Source organism: Equus asinus, chromosome 15, assembly GCF_041296235.1.
Source record: "Equus asinus isolate D_3611 breed Donkey chromosome 15, EquAss-T2T_v2, whole genome shotgun sequence".
Classification (NCBI taxonomy): Eukaryota; Metazoa; Chordata; class Mammalia; order Perissodactyla; family Equidae; genus Equus; species Equus asinus.
Window position 1 is genome coordinate 6,655,766 of NC_091804.1, and position 20,446 is coordinate 6,676,211.

A 20,446-nucleotide genomic window follows, 5' to 3' on the forward strand; every position below is an offset into this window, starting at 1 on the left:
TCTTCGGGTCGTCATTTCCTTAGGAAGGCTTCTGTGTCATGTAAAACTTAAATAAATGTGTACGGCTTTTCTCCCGTTAATCTGCCTTTGTCAGTTTAATTTTCAGACCCAGCCAGGGACCTTAAGTGAGTCATGAGCCGAGGAAAACTTTTTCCTCCCCTATAAGAGAAAGCATTCAAGTGGAGAACAAGGGACAATCATTGGCCAGAAAAGACTGCAAACTAGTATGCTTGAACGTTAAATACTGGATATTAAATTACGTTAATGACGTGGCCAAAGTTAACATCACCAGTAATGAGACAAACGAACATCGTATGCTTCGGATATTGCGCTGATGGGGAATGGTGTCAGTTTTGTGATATTTCTGCTAAAAATGTATAACCTCAATCCAATCATGAAGGAACATCAGATAAACCTAAACTGAGGAACTTTCTACAAAATAGCTCGTCAGGGTTCCTCAAAAATGTCAAGGAAAAGAAAGTCTGCGGAACTGATCCAGATAAAATGAGGCTGTTAAAGAAATAGGAAAACTAAATGTGATGCATGAACCTGGGTTGTATCCTGGCCAGAAAATAAGATAAGGAAAAAAGTTTATTATTAGGACAATTGGTAAAATTTGAAGTTTTTTTACATTAAATCACCACATCTCAAACATTTTGATCTCAAGACCTCTTTACTTTCTTAAAAATTATTAAACACTCAAATAGCTTTTGTTTATATTGGTTATATATAAAAGTATTTACTGTATTACAAATTACAACTAAGAAAAATTGTTAAACATTGATTTATTAAAACATTTAAAAGTAGCAATAAAAAAATCCATTCTATATTAGCATTAGAGCAATGAGGTCTTTATGCACCACGGAGCCTCTGGAATGCTCCATTGTACACTCCTGAAAGAATAAGAATGAGAAAGGCAAATATTGTGTTTACATTATTATAAAAATAGTTGGAAATCATAGGTCCTCTACAGGGGATCCCAGAGAACCATTTGAGAACTACTGGATTTGATAGCAAGATCAAATCAATATTGATTTCCTGATTTTTATGTAAGAGAACATCTTTGTTTTTAGAAAATACACACTGAAGTATTTAGGGGTAAAGGGACATGACATCTGCGCTTTTCTCTCAAGTGGTTTGGAGAAAAATAGTAGGTACAGAGAAAATAAAGACAGTGATAAAGCAAATAAGGTAAAATGCTGACAACAGGGAGATTAGGTGAAAGGCACTTATTTTTTGTAAGTTTGAAATTATTTCAAAATAAAAGTTTTAAAAATATGCCAAAACACCAGTGTTCTTTTTTAAATTTATGAAACTCAAAAAGGTCAACATCAGGAGACAAACGTGTCTAGCAGCTCCTCTTCCTGTGGCCTCCTCCCCTTTGCCCACGCTCTCCCTCGACTCCTACATTGCCATTCTCTCCTGGACTCCCTCCTTCCACCTGCTCATCTCCTTTGATGCCACTTCTGAGCCTGAGGATTCTTCAGGGCTCAGTCACGGACCCTTTGCTCTCTAGATTTACTCTCCATTCTTTTTGAATTCCACCTTCATGCTGTTGATGCTCACATTTTCATCTCCACTCCAGACATCTCTGAGCCTGTGCTTCCAAATGCCTTCTTGACATCTCCATTTCCATGAATCATAGATGTCACACAGTTAACAGATTTAAAATGGAATTCAGGATTTCTACCCATTGTATAATAAAGAATTTGTCTGGTCTTTGGTCTGGGTTCCTGGCGTTGAGCTTCTAAAGTCCTTGGAATTTCCCAAGTGAAAGGAGTGTCTTTGTTATTCACAAGCCCCTTGATCATATCTGAGTTTACGCTAATGAGACAATTCAGAATGGGAGCTGTTCACCAGAAAGATCACTCATGTGATTAGAAGGTTGGGGCCTTGAGCCAGCCCAACCTGCACCAGAAGAGGGGGTTGAGTTGAGTTGAGATTGAGTTGAGTCACATGGCCGGTGATTCAATCAGTCAAGTTTATGAGATGAAACTGCAATAAAAACTCTGCACACTGAAGCTTAGTAGGGAGTCCTGGTTAGTGAACATACAGATGTATTGGAGGAGGATTCCATGGGGAAAAAATACAGAAGCTCTGCATTCAGGACCCCCAGCCTTGCCTGATGTGTCTCTTCACTTGGCTGGTCCTGATTTAAATCCTTTATAATAAAACTGTGATTGTAACTATAGTGCTTTCCTGAGTTCAGTGAGTCACTGTAGTGAATTATCAAACCTGAGGGGATCATGGAAACTCCAAAATTGGTATCCAGTTGATCAGAAGTACAGGTGGCTTGGGGCCTCCCAAAGTGCAGCTGTCATCTGAAGTAAGGGCAGTCTTGTTGGAGATGTCCCCTTAAACTTGCAGGGTCTATGCTAACTCTGAGATGCAGAACTGAGTTACAATACACTAATGGGTGCTAGACTAACCCTCCAAATCCTCCATACTCACCACCTGGGCCATCCCCATTTATATAAATGGCTCTACTGTTTACCACAGTCAGAAGTATGCGACCATATGGGGCCAGCCCGGTGGCGTAGTGGTTAAGTTTGTGTGCTCCACTTTGGCAGCCCAAGGTTCACCAGTTCAGATCCTATGTACCACTCATCAAGCCATGCTGTGGCAGCATGCCACATCAAAGAATTAGAAGGACTTACAACTAGGATATACAACTATGTACCGGGACTTTGGGGAAGGAAAAAAAAAGAGGAAAATTGGCAACAAATGTTAGCTCAGGGCCAATCTTCCTCACCAAAAAAAAAAAAAAAGTGTCCCATAATTGTTCTCTTTCCCACTCCTCAAGTATCTAGTCCATCAACAAATCTTCTCACTCTCCAAAACATATCTTCTCTCCAACTCCCTGCATTATCCTGTTCCAAGCCCCCATCATCTCTCACCTGGATTTCTACTACTGCTTCCTCACTGGTCTCCCTACTGCCACTTTTGTCCTCCAACTGCTTCTACATACAGAGATAAAAGTGATGTTCTTAGAACAGAAAGTCTTCACATTCCAGATTCTGGTCTTTAAATTTCTCAAATAACCCATTTGTTCCTCCTCAGGACTTCAGCATCCTCTGGTCCTCCGCCTGGGATGCTCTTCCCCCATCTTTGTTTACTTAGCTCCTCTTCTTCCTTTGGACTTTCAGCTCAAATGCCTCCTCCTCAGAGAGCCCGTCTCTGACCACACAGACCAAAGTAGCTGTCCCTGTTCCCTGTTACTCTCCATCACCATCCTGTCATTTTTACCCTCGTAATCTTCTGGCCACTTTCCATTATTCTACTGCCTGTTAAGCTGTGTTCCATTTGCGTCTCCCATGCTTACCATTGTACCCTAAGCATCTAATTCAGTGCCTGGAGCTCAGGTAATAATGCTAGTGAATAAATGTTTTGTGAACTTGAATTTTTGGTTAACAGCGTGTTGCAGATTTGCAGTATCTCTCTATTCATAGATGTACAGATGTTAATGGCTACACGGGATGCCAATATACATATCACAATTTACCTAACCTGCCTTCTATTGATGGATATTTAGGGCTAAATCAGTTGGAATGTTTTTTGGTTCCGTGTAACAGGAAATAACTCAAAATGGCTCAAACTTTAAAGAAATGTATTATTTCACCTAACAAAACAACTCCAAAACCAACAAAGATCCGGGGCCCAGATCTTTCCCTCCTTCTGCTCTGTCACCCCAACATGCTAGCTTTTCTTAGGCATCCCACAAGACTGAGAGAAGGCGGTGGCTGTTCTAGGCATTCTATCCAGACACAGCGTCCAGGGGCAGGAGAGACCATCTCTTCCTGCTGCGTCCTCTGAAGCTAGGACATCCTGCCCAGAAGCCCCTCCCAGTTCACTAGCCGGAAGGAAATCACAATGCCAGGTTTAACCTGGTCACTTGGGATGTCTGCCCAGCCCCCACCATGATTGCTTCAGATAAGAGGTTCTCGCGGGGGGGTGGGGGGGTGGGGTGGGAAGAGCTCTCCCGGGCTCTGGAGCTTCCAATGTCTGGAGGTTGTTACTGGCATTTAGTGCCCAGGGAATTTGAAATGCTGAAGCTCTTCCCACGCCTGGGGCAGCCCACAAAATGGATTGCCTTGTCCACAATGTCAGTAGTGCCCCCTTTCAGAAACACTGGCTTGGACTAATCAGGATCTGCCCTCTGGGACTGGATCAGCCCCCCTGAAGCACTTGGTGGGGTGGATTCAGGAGTCCGTTATAAAGCAGGAATAGGGGCAATGGATGTCGGGAAGGGAATCAGCAACGTCTACCAAAAGGTGGTTTTCAGTTTGATGCCATGTTGAACAAGTTGTATTTAAGAGGCTTCTGCCTACATCTTTTCAGTTATCTCCTTAAATTCTTGAAAGTGGGATTGCTAGATCAAAGGATATGCCCATTGTCCCTTTTGATACACACTGCTAACATGCCCTGCTGAAGAAGCATGTTACCACCAATGGAAACCCTCCTTTCAGAGGACAGGCAAGTTTTCAGGAGAGATGCAACTCCCTGGGATACCACAGTGAAGAAAGCAAAGCAAGTGGAGGACTACAGAAGGGGACTATTTATAAGCAGGAAGACATTCACAGCTGAATTTCAGGAATATCTAAGACATTATTTTACTCCTGACAGTAACAGCACGTGCTCAAAGCACTTCCTCTTTTCAAAGTCATAACCCTGTTGGTGAACAGAGTTGGTATTATCCATCTTCTTCAAAAGAAACTAAGGCTCAGAAAATAGAGAGGATTTTTTCTGTCATGGAAAGTTAAGTTCAATTTTTAAAAACAAATTAATGGGGAGATGGAATGTGCTTAGAGTTACATTGACTGTAACAGAAACCCAATTAAGAATGTCTTAAACTTTGTAGAAGTTGATTCTTTCTCTCAAAAAATCCAGGCCTGGTAAGGTGCTCCACAGCGCCGGAGAACTGAATGCCTTTTGTTCTGTCGCTGCACCATCGCTCAGGAGTCCTCTTCCTCTGAACGGTCCAAGATGGCTCCCTGCCTCATTCTTGTTCCTCCAGTGAGAGGGCATCAGGAAAGGGAGCGTATTCCCCGGAGCTGGCTCATCACTCACTCACGCCCCACTAGAGACGTGGCCCCACCTTCTGTTCAAAGAGACCAAAGACTTTAGCAAATACTTCCGTGGAAGAAAAAGATGACAGTCTCTGCCACAAATTCCAAATAGGAGTGCTTTTCTGAAGATAGATGTGCTAATGAACGAGCCATTTCCAACCATTTTAAATAGAAAAAACTATTCACCTGACAAACATTCAAGACAAAGAAATAACTGTCCCTCTCAGCCCCTGTGGACTGTGAATTTAATAATTACTTTCGTATTCCCTACAGCGTGATGACTACCGTCAGTGCTCTATAGATGTGACACGCATGGGTGAAGGAATGAATGAAGGAACAAGTGAAAGAATCAACTGGCCAGCTTTTGCTTCTGAGTTAGTTGTACTATGGGAGACATCTTCTGTTCAATACTGTCTAATACTTCCGTTAATACAATTTCTGGATATAACTTTTTGTATCACTAGAATAAAATAAAATACATTTAATACTAAAAATTCCCTTTGCGTATGCAGCCTCTCTGTGATGATACAGGATGCTGCTGTGTCCCAAATTACCAACCAATGGGCAGAATACAGAGCCAAACTGCTAATTATCCCAAATCCACTGTACTTTTTTTTAAAAAATGATTTTATTTTTCCTTTTTCTCCCCAAATCCCCCTGGCACATAGTTGTATATATTTAGTTGTGGGTCCTTCTAGTTGTGGCATGTGGGACACTGCCTCAGCATGGCCTGATGAGTGGTGCCATGTCTGCGCCCAGAATCTAAACAGGTGAAACCCTGGGGCGCCAAAACGGAGCGCGTGAACTTAACCACTCGGCCCCCTGGGGCCGGCCCCTGTACTTTTGTTGTTAATAGAACCCTGATGGTAGTTTTTGACTTGTTATCTGGTTCTCACAAAAACATGAAACAATCTTGTAACTTGAGCTTCCTACCATTTGGATGCTAGAAAAGTGGAAAGTTTTCGGTGGTTTTTTTTTTCAGAGCTTATAGTCAATAGCTCCCTCTCTTTGCTTTATGAGAGGAAGTTGGTATGATGCCAAAGACTTAAGCTTTGGCACCAGAAAAACTTTGGTTTCTGTCCTAGCTCTGCCACTTTCTATGTCACCTTAGGAAACATGGTTAAACTTCATTTACCCTCTGTCTTCTTCTCTGTAAAGTGGGGATAATATCTTCTCCTCAGGATTGTGGTGGGCTGTCAACATATACACGTGCTCTCAGAAAAGGATCTAAGCAAATAACCTAAGCCTATTTTCACAAGTCCATAAACACTGAACCATATCTGTCATTTTGGAAATGATGATAGATCATATCATTAATCTTAACAGTCTAATTCCAGCCCTTAAAGCAGAGTTCCCCAGAACGGTCAAAGCCCAGTGCTCTGTGTACTAGAGCATGTGGGAGCACCGTGCCCTAAAAAAGCAGGTTTTTCAGTTCCATTAGGTGAATTTCTGTTGCTAGGAGATCCTTAACTCCATTGCTTCTTTGACATCAGCCATTTAGGCATTTTTCTTTGACTCCATCAGTACACAATTGGGTAGTGATTTTCTTGTCTGAAAATAGACTAAAGGAGAGTTCCAAGTTCATTTTGACATATGCCGAATCTGAGATAGAAAAATACAAAAATGTGGCGAGGCAGTCCTCTGATAGATCACCAGAAAGACAACTCCGAGCCCTGCATGCTTGGTCCCTTTCAGAAAATCCACTCAAAATACACCTTACTTTGGACATGACCCTTGACTCACCTCCTGTGTTTGGTGAGGCGGCAATTACTGGGCAGCGCTGGCAACTGAGCAGCTGAATCCTGGCACCGCCAAGACCAAGTTCCGTCAGGAAGCAGTTAAGGAAAATTATCCAAAACTTAGAATGTAAGGCAAAAGGAAGGTAGCAAGTCCTTTCAATGTCACCTTGGAGCACTATGTTTAACGAGCTGTGATACTGAGATTTATAATAAGAATATATATATTTGGTTTGTTTCTAGCGCAGAACTCCTAAAACCATTACAATTTCCTGTGTGGAGAGAAATCGAGATGTCTTTTGCTATGTTAATGAGGTGACTTTTGGACCCGACCTCAGGATGGGGGCTGGTAGCCAGGGGAACCAACCTTGATTAGACGATTGGAACTTTCAATCCCAACGGCTAGACCTCTAGGGAGGGGAAAGGGGCTGGAGATTGAGTCTGCCAGTGGCTAAGGATTTAATTGCCAATGGCTAAGGACTTAATCAATCATGCCTACATAACGAAGCCTCCATAAAAATCCAGAAGGAGCGGGTTCGGAGAGCTTCTGGATTGGTGAACAAGTGGGGCCTGGGGAGAGTGGTGTGCTCAGAGAGGGCATGGAAGCTCCACCCCTTTCCCCATACTTGCCCTATGCATCTCTGCCACTTGTCCGTTCCTGAGTTTTATCCTTTTATAATAAACTGATAATCTAGTAAGTAACATATTTCTCTGAGTTCTGCGAGCCACTCTAGCAAATTAATTGAACCCAAGGAGGGGGTCATTAAAACTTCCCATCTGTTGGTCAGAAGCACAGGTGACAACCTGGACTTGCTACTGGCATCTGAAGTGGAGGAAGGTGGATGCCTGGTGGGCCTGAGCCCTTAACCTGTGAAATGTGACGCCATCTCTGTGTAAATAGTGTCAGGATTGAGCTGAATTGTAGGACATCCAGCTGGTGTCCGATAATTGCTTGTTGGTGTGGGGCAAACCCCCCTCCACACGTTGAAATTGGGTCCCAGAACTCTTTTACAGGCCCACTCAAAGACTCCTTAATTATCTGGGGAAATGTACCTTTGTTTGACCCATCATCTACTTACAATTAAAAGCCTGGATTTTGTGAAGTTACATGTTAACTTGTAGAAATTTGTCCAGCAAAGATAAAAGTAATTTCTTTGGGGCTGGCCCAGGGGCGCAGTGGTTAAGATCGCACGTTCCACTTCGGTGGCCCGGGGTTCGCTGGTTCGGATCCCGGGTGCGGACATGGCACCGCTTGGCAAGCCATGCTGCGATAGGCGTCCCACATATAAAGTAGAGGAAGATGGGCACGGATGTTAGCTCAGGGACAGTCTTCCTCAGCAAAAAAGAGGAGAATTGGCAGCAGATGTTAGCTCAGAGCTAATCTTCCTGAAAAAAAAAAAGTAATTTCTGTCCTGTAAGCAAACAAACAAAACCCCAAAGTATAGGCATTTACCCCGCTGTAGCACATTAACCAGAAATCGCCTTCTAACTCTTCTTTCTCTGATGCCTAAATAATTCCTGTTCCTCTATTCTCCTTGAGCCAGCTTTATCATCCTACTGTGTGTTTTTTTTTTAAGATTTTATTTTTCCTTTTTTCCCCAAAGCCCCCTGGCACATAGTTGTATATTTTTACTTGTGGGTCCTTCTAGCTGTGGCATGTGGGATGCCGCCTCAGCATGGCCTGACGAGCAGTGCCATATCTGTGCCCAAGATCCGAACCAGCGACCTGGGCCACCAAACTGGAGCTCACAAACCTAACCACTTGGCCACAGGGCCAGCCCCATGGGTTTTTTATTAATGAGTTGAACAAGTCTCTGATATTTGTTCATTCTGTATTTGTATTAGATTCATATTTTTAACTTTTTGAAAAGTATATTTTGACAATCCTTAGCCTCTGTGTTTCACATATGCAGAGTGGCACTATAATAGCCGTCCTTCCATACCCAGATAGACTTTGCATGGGTAGTGTGTCCAGGGGCCCAAGACCACCCCCAGGTTTGGTGATTTGCTAGGAGGACTCCCAGGATTCAGCATATAGTCACACTCACAGCTGTGACCCATTAGAGTGAAGGATACAGAGCAGAATTAGCAAAGGGAAAAGGCACATGGGGTGAAGTCTGGAGGAAACCAGTGCAGGCTTCTAGGAGCCCTTCCAGTGCAGTCGCACAGGACTTGACTAATTCCTCCAGCATCAAATTGTGCCAACATTTCTAAAGCGTTGTCTACCAGGAAGTTCATTAGAGACGCAGCGCCCCAGGTTTTTACTGGAGACTCTTCATGTCAGCACCCTCTGTCTAGCGTGTACCGAAATCCCAGACTCCCAAATGGAGGCAGGGATTCAGCGTGAACCACATTGTTTGAACAGGTTAGCCACAGGGAGCCACTCTTAGTTTGAGAATAGTGGATTTCCCCAAGGAAACCCAAGCTCCCAGATGCCAGCCAAGGGCCTAGCTCACCAGCAGGCATTTTTAAGGATAGCCACCTCAGGCCTGCTCTCAACTCTTTTCTGCACAGGTAGCTTACAACGTTACAGAAGACATAGAGGAAAGCCCTCCTCTGGTGTACTCCAAGGCAGAGTGCAAATCTGATACCCCAAATCCATTCTCCCTTTCTTGCTTGGTAACAGAGGAGAATGCACCCAGTTAAACAAGTGTGCTGCCCGACTCCCTTGTAGCTCCAGTCACCAGAGAGATGGAAGTGGAGGTTGGCAAATGGGACTCCAGGAATGCTCATTTAGGAGATGGCAGACAGCTAACCCGTTGTCTCTTTGCATTACTGTTTCCTCCTTCTGCTTGGGAATGTGAGGCTTCAGCAGCCATCCTGGGACCAATAGGATGGAAATCACCTTCTCAGAATGGAAAAGCAAAGGCCAGAGGGAGCTGGGCCCTCGATGACTCCACGAATCCTCTACACCGGCCCTGACCATCTACTGCCAGACTCTTTTATAAGAGCACAAACCCTTATGAATTTAAGCTGCCGTAGTTGAATCTCTGTTACTAGCAGCAAAAAGCAATCCCCAATTTATACAAAATCTATCTTAAAAAAACCCCACAAAAACCTATTCATTCTATATACTGCCAGACCTCTGAATTTCAGGAGACTTGTTTCCAATCCTGTGAAATTTTCCTCAACAGACAGTTCCCAACTTCTAAACAGACTCCTTAAACTGTGTTTGCAAGATGGAGACTTGGGATTTTGAAAATCTTTTCCCAGAGAAATATTACAAATTATATTTAGGTTCTTAGATTAGTCCACAAAGGCCTATTTAGGTCATGATTTAGCTAAGCGATAGGAACTGCTGTAGCTCCAGGCTGTTTGGACCACAAACTGTTCTGTTTTACTGGTCAGTTAGAAATAAGTGTGGAGAAAGAGCACGGTCTTAGCATATGCAGTTGAGTTTGAAGTGTTTTAAACCAGAGGAAAACATAAGCAGATATATTTAAATATATATATATATAATTTATAAAAGATCTTTTTACGCATAAACACAAACTTCCGCTTCCATGAACTAGGAGCCATCTGTCTCCCCAGAGCACAATCTATAACACCATAAATGCCATGGAGCAGCGCTGACTGACATAATGGAGGGAAGAACCAGGAACCTAAGGGCCATCAAAGAAAAAAACATTCCACGACTCGTTAAAGCACAGGAAGGCAGACTTTATGCTGAGTGGGGAGCATTGTGACAGGTGTAGGGACCACCGCCATGGGTTGTTGCGGGGGAGAGTGGACTCAACTCAGAATGCGGCATGGGCAAGTGGGAATTCATAGCCAAGGGGCAGGGTGGAGTGAGTGGATGGAAAATGACTGAGAGGAAACATCAGGGTAATGAGGGTTCTGGCTAAACTGATCTCACAGGATTCTCGCTGAAGACAGGCCGGGGGATCAGCATCACACGACTGGGGGATGGTGATCGGATATTGAGGGTTCTGGTTAAACTGACTCAGCAGAGTTCTAACTAAAATGGGATTTTTACCAGGAAGTGCACAGATGGGCCTCAGAGAAGGTTCAGGAGCCTGACTAAAGTTTGGTCAAGCAAGGAATCTTTGTCAGAGCATGCAAAGGGGACACCAATGAGAAGCCAGCTATTTAGCCCCACAGAAATTCAAAAGGGCTCAGTAACTGGAAGCAACAGGTACACTGGAGGTAGGGGTGAAGGGTGGGCTGAAGATAGAAGGAGGTTTGGGCTTACATAGGAAGCAGTTGGACCCCCAGGGCCGCCCCCCCCCCACCCCCAACCAGAGCTAGTAACTTCCCTGCACTCTATGCAGGAGATCCCAGGTTTCTGCTTGGAGATACTCATGGGGGGCAGCCAGAGGATGGGGATATGACACTGGATGACAAGGAAACCACTGGAAATCTTTATTCGGAACAAGTGCCCCAAGCTCCTTCCCCATCCAGCGCCAGGCATCCAACCCCTAGGTGGGAGACCAGAGGAACCTTCTCTGGGGAAGCTGACCTACAGATGCTGGCATTTCAGTACCTCCCAATAAAGGTCTGGTTTGCTGCCTGAAGTGGACATTTGTCACGGCATTTGCCTGCCCAGCATTTTGTGAACATTCTTCCTATATCTGGGGAACTGCCCACCTTAAAAGTCCACACATCCCTAACGCAGATTCCAGAAACTCACTTTCCTAGCCTCCCGGGCAGCTAAGGCCCAGCCAAGTGACCAAGACACCACCAGTTAAGTATCACTCATGAAACAGACTCAGAGGTGAGTGATGAGAAGCAGCCTGCTCTGGGACGCCATCTGATGCGGAGTCTTCAGAAACATCCTGCTGTCAGGTCCCAGAGGCAGGGGCCCAGCAGGAGTGGCCTGACCCCAGCGTCGCATTGTTCCCCTAGGACTGAGTTCTCCAATGTCCTTCCCAGAGTTCCTTTCAGCATGAACTTGCCTAGTTCCCTGCTGTGCTGCCAAGAACCTCGACTGCCACACCGGCCACTAGCAGAGAGCTGGTCATAACCTGACCAGAACCCCTTCCCCCACAGCTGCAAACAGGTCTTAAATCCAGGCCTGTCCAGTGAGAAGGGACATCAGACAAACAGCCCAGCTTGAGAGACTTGAGCAAAACAAGAGCAGAAAGGAACTTGCAGCACAGTGCAGGAGGAAAGCGAACAGATTATAACACCTGCAGCAACGAGAAATGAACGCTCCTCAGCGAACAGGACACCATAAACAACCAACTGAGAGCAAGAAAGAACTCTTGAAAGTCAAAACTGGCAGCCAATCTAAAATATTCAATCAGGGGCCGGCCCCGTGGCCAAGTGGGTAAGTTCCCATGCTCCGCTTCAGTAGCCCAGGGTTTCACTGGTTCGGATCCTGGGCGCGGACATAGCACCGCTCATCAGGCCACGGTGAGGCAGTGTCCCACATGCCACAACTAGAAGGACCCACAACTAAAAATACACAACTGTATACCGAGGGGCTTTGGGGAGAAAAAGGAAAAATAAAATCTTTAAAAATAAATAAAAAATAAAATATTCAATCAAAAGTTGGATTATAGAAAACATTTATTTGCTTATATTTTATTGTCTGTCTCCCCAGCTAGAAGATAAAACTCCACAAGGCACTGTTTATATAGCACCCAGCACACAGAGCAGTAGCTGCCAGGGGAGGGGCTCAGGACATGTCTGTTGACCATACAAATGACTGAGTCTCAAAAAAGGTAGAACAAAGAGATGAAGAGTAGTTAAGAAAAATTAGAAAATAATGAAAAACAGTCTGGAATGTCTATTGGGAATTCCAGACAAAGAGAACAACAAAAAAAGGCAGGAAAGAAACTACTAAAAAACAAGAAACTTTCCCCAGAACTGAAGAGTCTGCAGAAATTCAGTTTACTAAGTGATCAGCCAAATGAATAAAAAGGAGCCAGACTAGATGCAACACTGTGAAATTTCAAAACACTAGAGATGAGGAGAGGGTCCCAAGACGCCACAATCAAAGGACTGGGATTTCTCACCTACGAGATTTGGATTGCTAAAAGAACCTGGGTCGACGCTTTCAAAATTCTGAGGGAAAAATTATATCAAACCTGGAATTCTCTACCCAGGCCAAGCAGTAATCAAGTGTGAGAATAAGGATATTTTCAAACATGAAAAACTTCTAAAAAATTATATAATTTTTCTCAAAATTACGGAGGCATGGGACCAAGAAAACAGGGGATCTAACATAGGACGGTAAAGGAAATGACAAAGAAAAAAGCATGTGACGCAGAACTAGGGAGCGGTCAGTTCAGACTGTAGCAGGAAGACAGCCCCAGGATTATACAGAAGAACCGTTCAAGTACCGGAACGGCTGGTGAAAATTAGATCGAGAGGCTGGTGGGTGGGAAAGAACTGGAGAAAAGCAGAAAGGAAACTAAGCAAACGAGAAAAAGGATGCAGTTAACTCCAGAAAGAAGTTAGATAAGAAACTTTATAGCTTATTACTTGGCTTAGCAACAAACTATATTTGCATAGTTACAACAAGGTAAATGTTCATGATTAAACCAAAAAATGCAATGAGTTTTATTGGGAAGACAGCTGGAAAGGAAGTGTGGGGGAAGGTCAAATTCTCATTAATGAATCCCATATATGACTGATAAATCAAAGATATTAACTATGGAGGTAAACACCAGGAAACATAGCTAACAGTCCAAAGCAGTTACTTTAAAGGAGTACAATGGGGGCTGGAGGGGCAGGAGACTCTGCTTTTGTTGCAAGCTTTTGAGCACTATTTGATTTCTTTAAATTTTAGGCATTTGTTGCTTGGATAAAAATTTTAAAATTTCAGATAAATCAAGCTGGCTTAAAGTGTGGAAGCCAACTGGAGGGACTAAAGGTAGAGATAAGGAGGCAGTAAGGAGTTGCAGCTCATAAGCAGAGGGTGGAGCATTAAACTAAGCTAGGGGCAAAGGGAATGGGGAGGAGGGGGCGGGGTGAAGCATTTATAAGGCAGAAACGACAGGACATGGTGATTTGAAGAGTGAAAGGGAAAAGAAAAAGCAGAAGTTTACAATGATAGGTTTATGATTTGAAAACTGAGTGAGCATTCTCTCAGAAAGAGAAGGAAGAGCAGCTTGTGGGTGAAGGCAGCGGTTTCAGCTGTGGATGAGTTTCGGGGAGCTAAAGGACATCCAAGTGGCAATGCTAGATGGACATGGATCTTGAGTTCAGGAGAGTTCTGGGCTGAAATGAGAGACGGGTATGAGGTTAGATCTATCAAATGATCCCACACAAGTCCCAAGGAAAGCTAACCCAAATGTCTCCTTGGGCACCACTAGTTTATGGATCCTGGGGAAACTGATTGCCAGGTGAGAACAGAAGTACAATTGTTTATCCTAGGTGTCATCTATCAGTAGCTCTCACTTGCCAAATGCCACAGGTCCCTCAGTCCTTCCCCTGTCTTATGTTTCTCTGGAAGTCCCTCAAGGTGGGAAACATCTTCCATGAGGTTCATGCTCCTGTTCCCATCTCTTCCACGCTTCTGACTGACTGGCTTCTCATCTTCCCTGTCCTCGTTGCATTCTGCTTCTGGTATCTGGTGGCAGCCAGTCACAGTGGGCCACTGGGGCACCCACCCAATTGGGACTGATCCATTCTTGACCTCTGATGTCCCTTGGGAAGGAGTTTCTGCTGCTGGCCTCTGAAGCTATTACTTGCTATCCTGGAATCTTTGTCACTTAGGTTGACTGCACCAAGCACTGCTCACACCAACAAGAAATCAAGGCAAAGGTTTGAGGGTAACAGTACTGTAGCAGGTACGCAGAAATGCCAGATTCCTCTCCTAGCAGGCATCTCCATTCCTCAGGGTCCCAAATAGCCATGAACAAGAAATGCTACCCAAATAGGAAACGCACACCACTTTTTCATAACTGACGCAGTGCTCAGTAAGCCACAGAGCAGGGATGTGACAGAAAGTGAATGGAGTCTCTTACAAGGGTGGCAGTGTAACGTCAGGTAGGAAAGAGGCTGATCAGACTTTCACACTAGCTGGGAAGTGATGTCTTCTACAGCTAGCTGTTACTACAGAAGGAACCGGGGAAAAATAAAGCTGGCATGCAGTAAGAAAGGCTACTAGGCAGACAAGAGCCCAGGCAGGCTCAGTGAGTGGCTGCTGCATTTTGGCTCCTGGTGCTAGGCCCTCCTGAGACCTCAACACACTCAGCTTTAATTCTGAGCTGCCCCACGCATTTCTGATAAACACTCCCTTCCAATGTACGCTTCCTTATGTGGGTTTGTTACTTGCAACCAAGAGACAAGTGAAGACAGCAGTGTAGCACTCGAGGGCAGGAAGCATGTTGTCCTGGCTTTGGATGCCCTGTGTCTAGAATACTGGTGGCCACACTTGGGGTTTAGTCCACGTCTGCTGAAGGAATGGGTGCTACCTGTGCTGGTCCTGAAGAACAAGCCGAGTGTATTTAATTCAGGAGTTATAATCTAATTCACAACACACTTACCAATACCAATATAAATCCCAAACTGAACATGGAGGTCTGAATCTAACCTCAAAGGGACCACTAAAGCCGTGTTTCACAGCAGCACGAAAGAAATATAAAGTTACAAGATCTAGTTTCAGAAAACCGAGGTTATGGAAGCTCAACGTGCAATTTCACTTCAACCTGTCACTCATGTAAGTACAGAGGGACATGTCTTGAATATGCAAGGTTACTTTTCCTCAAGGAAATATTTATTGCCTATTATTAGTGATTACACTTTACAGCAAAATTAAATTAAATGTATACACTTTTCACAAACAGAAAATGGAAATCAAGGCCTCTATCAGATTCATATGCTGAACCACAGTCCTGGTTTATCAGAATTCAGCAGGCAATCATGATTCTGGTCCAGAGCCACCAGTCCACGATTTCAAATAGTTGAGGATCCTGTCAGTAATTGGAACAAAATCTTCTCTGTATGTGACAATCGTTTCCACGTAAAACCCTTTCGGAGGCTCAAGCATTTCATTTGTTGAGACATCCTTCTGCTGTACTTCATCACCTTTAAAAAAAATGCAACACTTGAATTACTGACTTTTAACTTACACAGCAGTCATCAAAATTATTAGCAAAGTCTTGGAAACAAAATAAACTCAGGTAACACTTAGCTTCACCCACATCAGAGTCCTGACACCATTTTTTTGTAAAAAAGAAAAAAAAATATGACCACTATAGACACTGAAGTGTTTTTAAATGCTCAACACCGGACACGTGTACTTTCCAGCCACCCATCTTCATCACCAAATGTAATCTTCAGCAGAGTTTTTACATAAAAGCTTTAATGAGAGATACTAACATATCATACAACTAATTTAAAATGTACCAGTGGTTTTTAGTATTTTCAATCTGTGCAACCAGCACCACAATCAATTTTAGACTATTTTCATCCACAAAAACCAACCCCATTCCCGTTAGCAGCCACTCCCCACTAACCCCGCCCCTTCAGCCCCAGGCAACCACCCCGTAAGCATCTGCAGATTTCCAGCACATTTCTGAAGACTGAGGGATTTCCTTTCCGCCCAGTAACTGCGAAGATTTTAATATTCCTGGGCTGGTGGAAGTGCTGGAATTGTTTGCTCGCCCAATGCCACGAGGACTAATGTCACAGGAGATCCCCTCTTCAAATCCCCGTCCGGGGCCTTTGACATTTCACCCGGAACCCTACACAGATTCTTCAAATTCTGAGCACAGGGACGACCTCATTCAACAGACGATTTAAAAGGCAGTTCCTGGCAGATTCCACTAGAACGAACGGCTCTAGGCAGCCGTTCCCACTATTTCTGCAGAATAAACCTGGGGCTTGCGCGCAACGCCCCGCTCCGACGACCCCTTGGGGACGCCCGCGGAGGGCCGCGCGCCCAGGGCAGGGTCCTGCCAGAGAGCCCTACCTGGCGGCTTGCTCTTTTTCTGGCCGAAGAAAAACAAGGAGCCCAACACGGTCCAGGCGCCCAATGCATAGACTACGGACATGCGCCGGTACCAAGAGGCGGCCTGCTCCGGACGCATGGCGCCACCCGGGAAAGGCCTCGATCCTCAGAGCCCCAGGGCGCAGGCGGGCCTTCCGGTCGGCGCGTCGCAGCCGCCGCCACCGCCGCCAATGGGGAATCGGCCCCCACGCAGCCTGCGCTGGCCCCGATGCATCTTGGGGCGTGTAGTCCTGAAAGTCGCGCCGCGGATGGAAGTCTGAAGTGTGGACTTGGGGTTGGGTGGCTTCCGTGCTGCAGTGCGGACGGATGACCTTGCATACCACGTGATGGGCACCAAATGACAGTTTCTCTGAGCACACTTCTCACTTGCAAAATTGTAACGCCTGCCTTCCACAGGCTCCAGGTGGTATTTGTGAAGGTTAATTCCATTCCTCCTCCAGCTCTTAGGTTTGCGAGGATACCACCAGCTCCACGTGCAACTCATCTTTTCCCTTTTCCTTTCTGGAACCCTGTCTAGGTGACCCTGGGTCCCTCTACGTCAAAACTAATCCTTCCACTGTGCTCCCATTCTTTACTGCCTCCCCAGGGGCCTTTCCCGTCAATTAAACTCCAATTCCCCCTCCCCCACCTCCCACACATTTTCATTCCACTGATTTTTACTCATCATACAAACGCGCCCATGTCTCAAAAGCAAAAAATCTCCTTCTACTCTGTCTACCTTCTTCTTTTCTCTTATCCATACATTTCTTCAAAGCATAAACTACCCCCACCCCAACAGACCAAACAACTGAGAGCAAAAGTGATGTGTGTGGCACTGAGTGGACACTCAGTAAATTGCCATATCCAGTAACTACTTGTCAGCCATAATCAAACATGATTCTAAAGCATTTGACACACTGACCTCACCTACTCCTTTTTTGACCTCAAAAACATTTTCTCCTCTATCTCTGTATCTTTCAGGGCTCTTTCTACTTTGCCCACTCTCTAGAAAGTGGTGTTTTGCCATACACAAAAGTTAACTCTGAATGGGTCACAGGCTTAAGTGTAAAAGCTAAAACTACAAACCTAGAAGAAAGCATAGGAGAAAAACCTTTGTCACCTTGGGATAAACAAATACTTCTTAGAATACAAAAAGCATGAACTGTAAAACAAACTTTGGTAAATTGGGCTTTTTTCAAAATTAAAACTGTTGCTCTTTGAAAGTCACAGTTAAGAAAATGAAATAAGCCACAGAATAAAATATTCAAAATACATATATTTGACAACGAACTTGTATGCAGAACATATAAGGACACCTTACAATTCATTTATATAAAGACAACCCAACGTAAAAACAGGAAACAAATTTGAACAAACACTTAACAAAGGAAGATATACAAGTGGCCAATAAGCACAAGGACGTCACTAGTCGTCACAGAAACGTAACCAAAACCACAAGACACCATTATACACCCATTAGAATGACTAAAAATTAGATCAGGAATACCAAGAGTTGTAAGGATTTGGAGCAATCAGAACTCTTACTGGTGGGAACATATGTCACAACCTCTTTGCAATACTGGCAATTGCTCAAAAAGTTGAACGTACACCTACCATACAACTCAGACACTCCATTCCTATATACCCAAAAGAAATGAAAACATTATGTCCACACAAAGACATGGACATTGGATGTTCACAGAGCTTTATCTATAAGAACCTAAAGAAGGAAACGACTCAAACGTCCATCAACTAGTGACGGGGTAAACAAAATGTGTCATACCGCTCAGCAATAAAGAACACATGCAACAGGGATGAATCTCAAATGGATCATGCCGAGTGAAAGAAGCCAGACATGAAAGAAACCAGACACAAAATTCTAGAAGCAAACTAATCTCTAGTGGGAGAAAGCGACCAGTAGTTGCCTACAGCCAAGACTGAAGAAAGGGAAGGGCTGAAAGGAGCCTCAGGAAACTTTGAGGGGCGATGGAAATGTTCAGTGTTGAGGGTGGTGGTGGTTTCAGGGGTATACACATCTGTCAAAACTCATCAAATTGTGGGGCTGGCCCCGTGGCCGAGTGGTTAAGTTCGCGCGCTCCGCTGCAGGCGGCCCAGTGTTTCGTTGGTTCGAATCCTGGGCGCGGACATGGCACTGCTCATCAAACCACGCTGAGGCAGCGTCCCACATACCACAACTAGAAGAACCCACAACGAAGAATACACACAACTATGTACCGGGGGGCTTTGGGGAGAAAAAGGGGAAAAAATAAAATCTTTAAAAAAAAAAAACAAAACTCATCAAATTGTACACTTTAAATAGGTGCAGTTTATTGTATGTAAATTATACCTCAATAAAGTTATTAAAAACAAAACACAAAAATCAGTATTGTGTTCCAAGCTTGCTTCTCTTCTTACTCATGTTATTTACTTCCTATGTCAGTGACCCTCCAATCCACTCCAGATTCTCCTGAAAGTGAATCCATATTAAGTACTGCCAACTTGCTGGGCATTTTCAGTTATATCTAAGCTCCTTATAGGAGTTATATATAAGTTCCTTAACCTCAAAATGTCCAGGAGGGAATTTATCAATGCCACTCAGCAACAGGAAAGACACCTTTCCTTCCTTTTTTGTAATTCAGAGAACGACGGAGCCATCACCCAAGATAGAAGCCAGTACTCATCCTCTGGCCCAACATCCCATCTGTCTACCTGTCTAAACACCTGCCTCTGTTCAGGCCTCACTTGGATTCCGCCTTCTGACATCCATCCTGCCACCCTCCTAGAGCGCTTTTAAAATCCGTAACTGAGGACTTCACCTCCTGCTTAAGATAAGTCAGAGGCTCTCCTTGCCCTCAGGGAGTTCGGTCTTCCTTAGCCACATCGGGTTCAGTGTCCCCCTATTGGGATGGCTGCTCTCCACACATTACCTCCCGCCTCCATGTCCTCTCTGGAAATAGCTACCAGTACCCAGAGTTGGGACCTACATGACCATGTTTTCTACATTAGGTCACCCACTGGTGGCCCCCCAGCACCTTAACTCATCGTCATTGGAGAGAACACCAGAGCAAGCTGGGTCTATCACATTTTCTTCTGTTGATTTGAGACAGGAAGGCCCAAGGAGGAACAGCTTTGACCTTAATCTGTTTACACCATTTATGTACTCTTCTATATGATGTATCTCAATTAAAAATTATATCCAAAAAATAAGAATATTCTATGGAAAAGGTACAGAAAATAAAAGCCCTTGGCATTTGAAGTCTGTTAGACACCTTAACATAGGAAACCCTCCCAGAATGTAGTTGTTAGTGCTGTTGAGTTGATCCCGACTCCAAGCCGCCCTGTGTACAGCAGAGCGGAACCCTGCCTCGCCTTTTTGCACCATCCTCTCCCCTTCTGGCGCTGTAAGACAATGCTCCACTACTATTCACATTTCATGGCCAATTTTTTTGGAAGTGGGTGGGCAGGTCCTTCTTCCCAGTCTTAGTCTGTAAGCTCCACTGAAACCTGTCCACTGTGAGTGACTCTGCTGGTATTTGGAATACCAGTGGCATAGCTTTCAGCATCACAGCATCATACAGCTGCCACAGAATGACAACCAACAGACAGGTGGTGTAGTTCCCTGACCGGAAACAAACCTGGGCTGTGGTGCTGAATCTTAACCACTAGACCACAACCCAGAATGCAGAACAAAGGCAAAAAGGCAGTAAATACAAATTCAAAAGATAGAGCATCAGAATCAATCCAGATGGTCCAACATCCAA

At 44.4% G+C, this 20,446-nt stretch overlaps 1 protein-coding gene across 1 annotated transcript; it reads right to left on the minus strand.

Moving 5' to 3' along the window:
- Positions 1 to 15,448: 15,448 nt before the first annotated feature.
- Positions 15,449 to 16,835, minus strand: SMIM26 (small integral membrane protein 26). Its single transcript, XM_044748609.2, has 2 exons — positions 16,668 to 16,835; positions 15,449 to 15,781 (listed from the first exon to the last, which is right to left on the minus strand). Exons 1-2 carry the CDS (start codon positions 16,783 to 16,785, stop codon positions 15,615 to 15,617), a joined length of 285 nt encoding a protein of 94 aa, XP_044604544.1. The 5' UTR covers positions 16,786 to 16,835; the 3' UTR covers positions 15,449 to 15,614.
- Between the last annotated feature and the right edge of the window lie 3,611 nt (positions 16,836 to 20,446).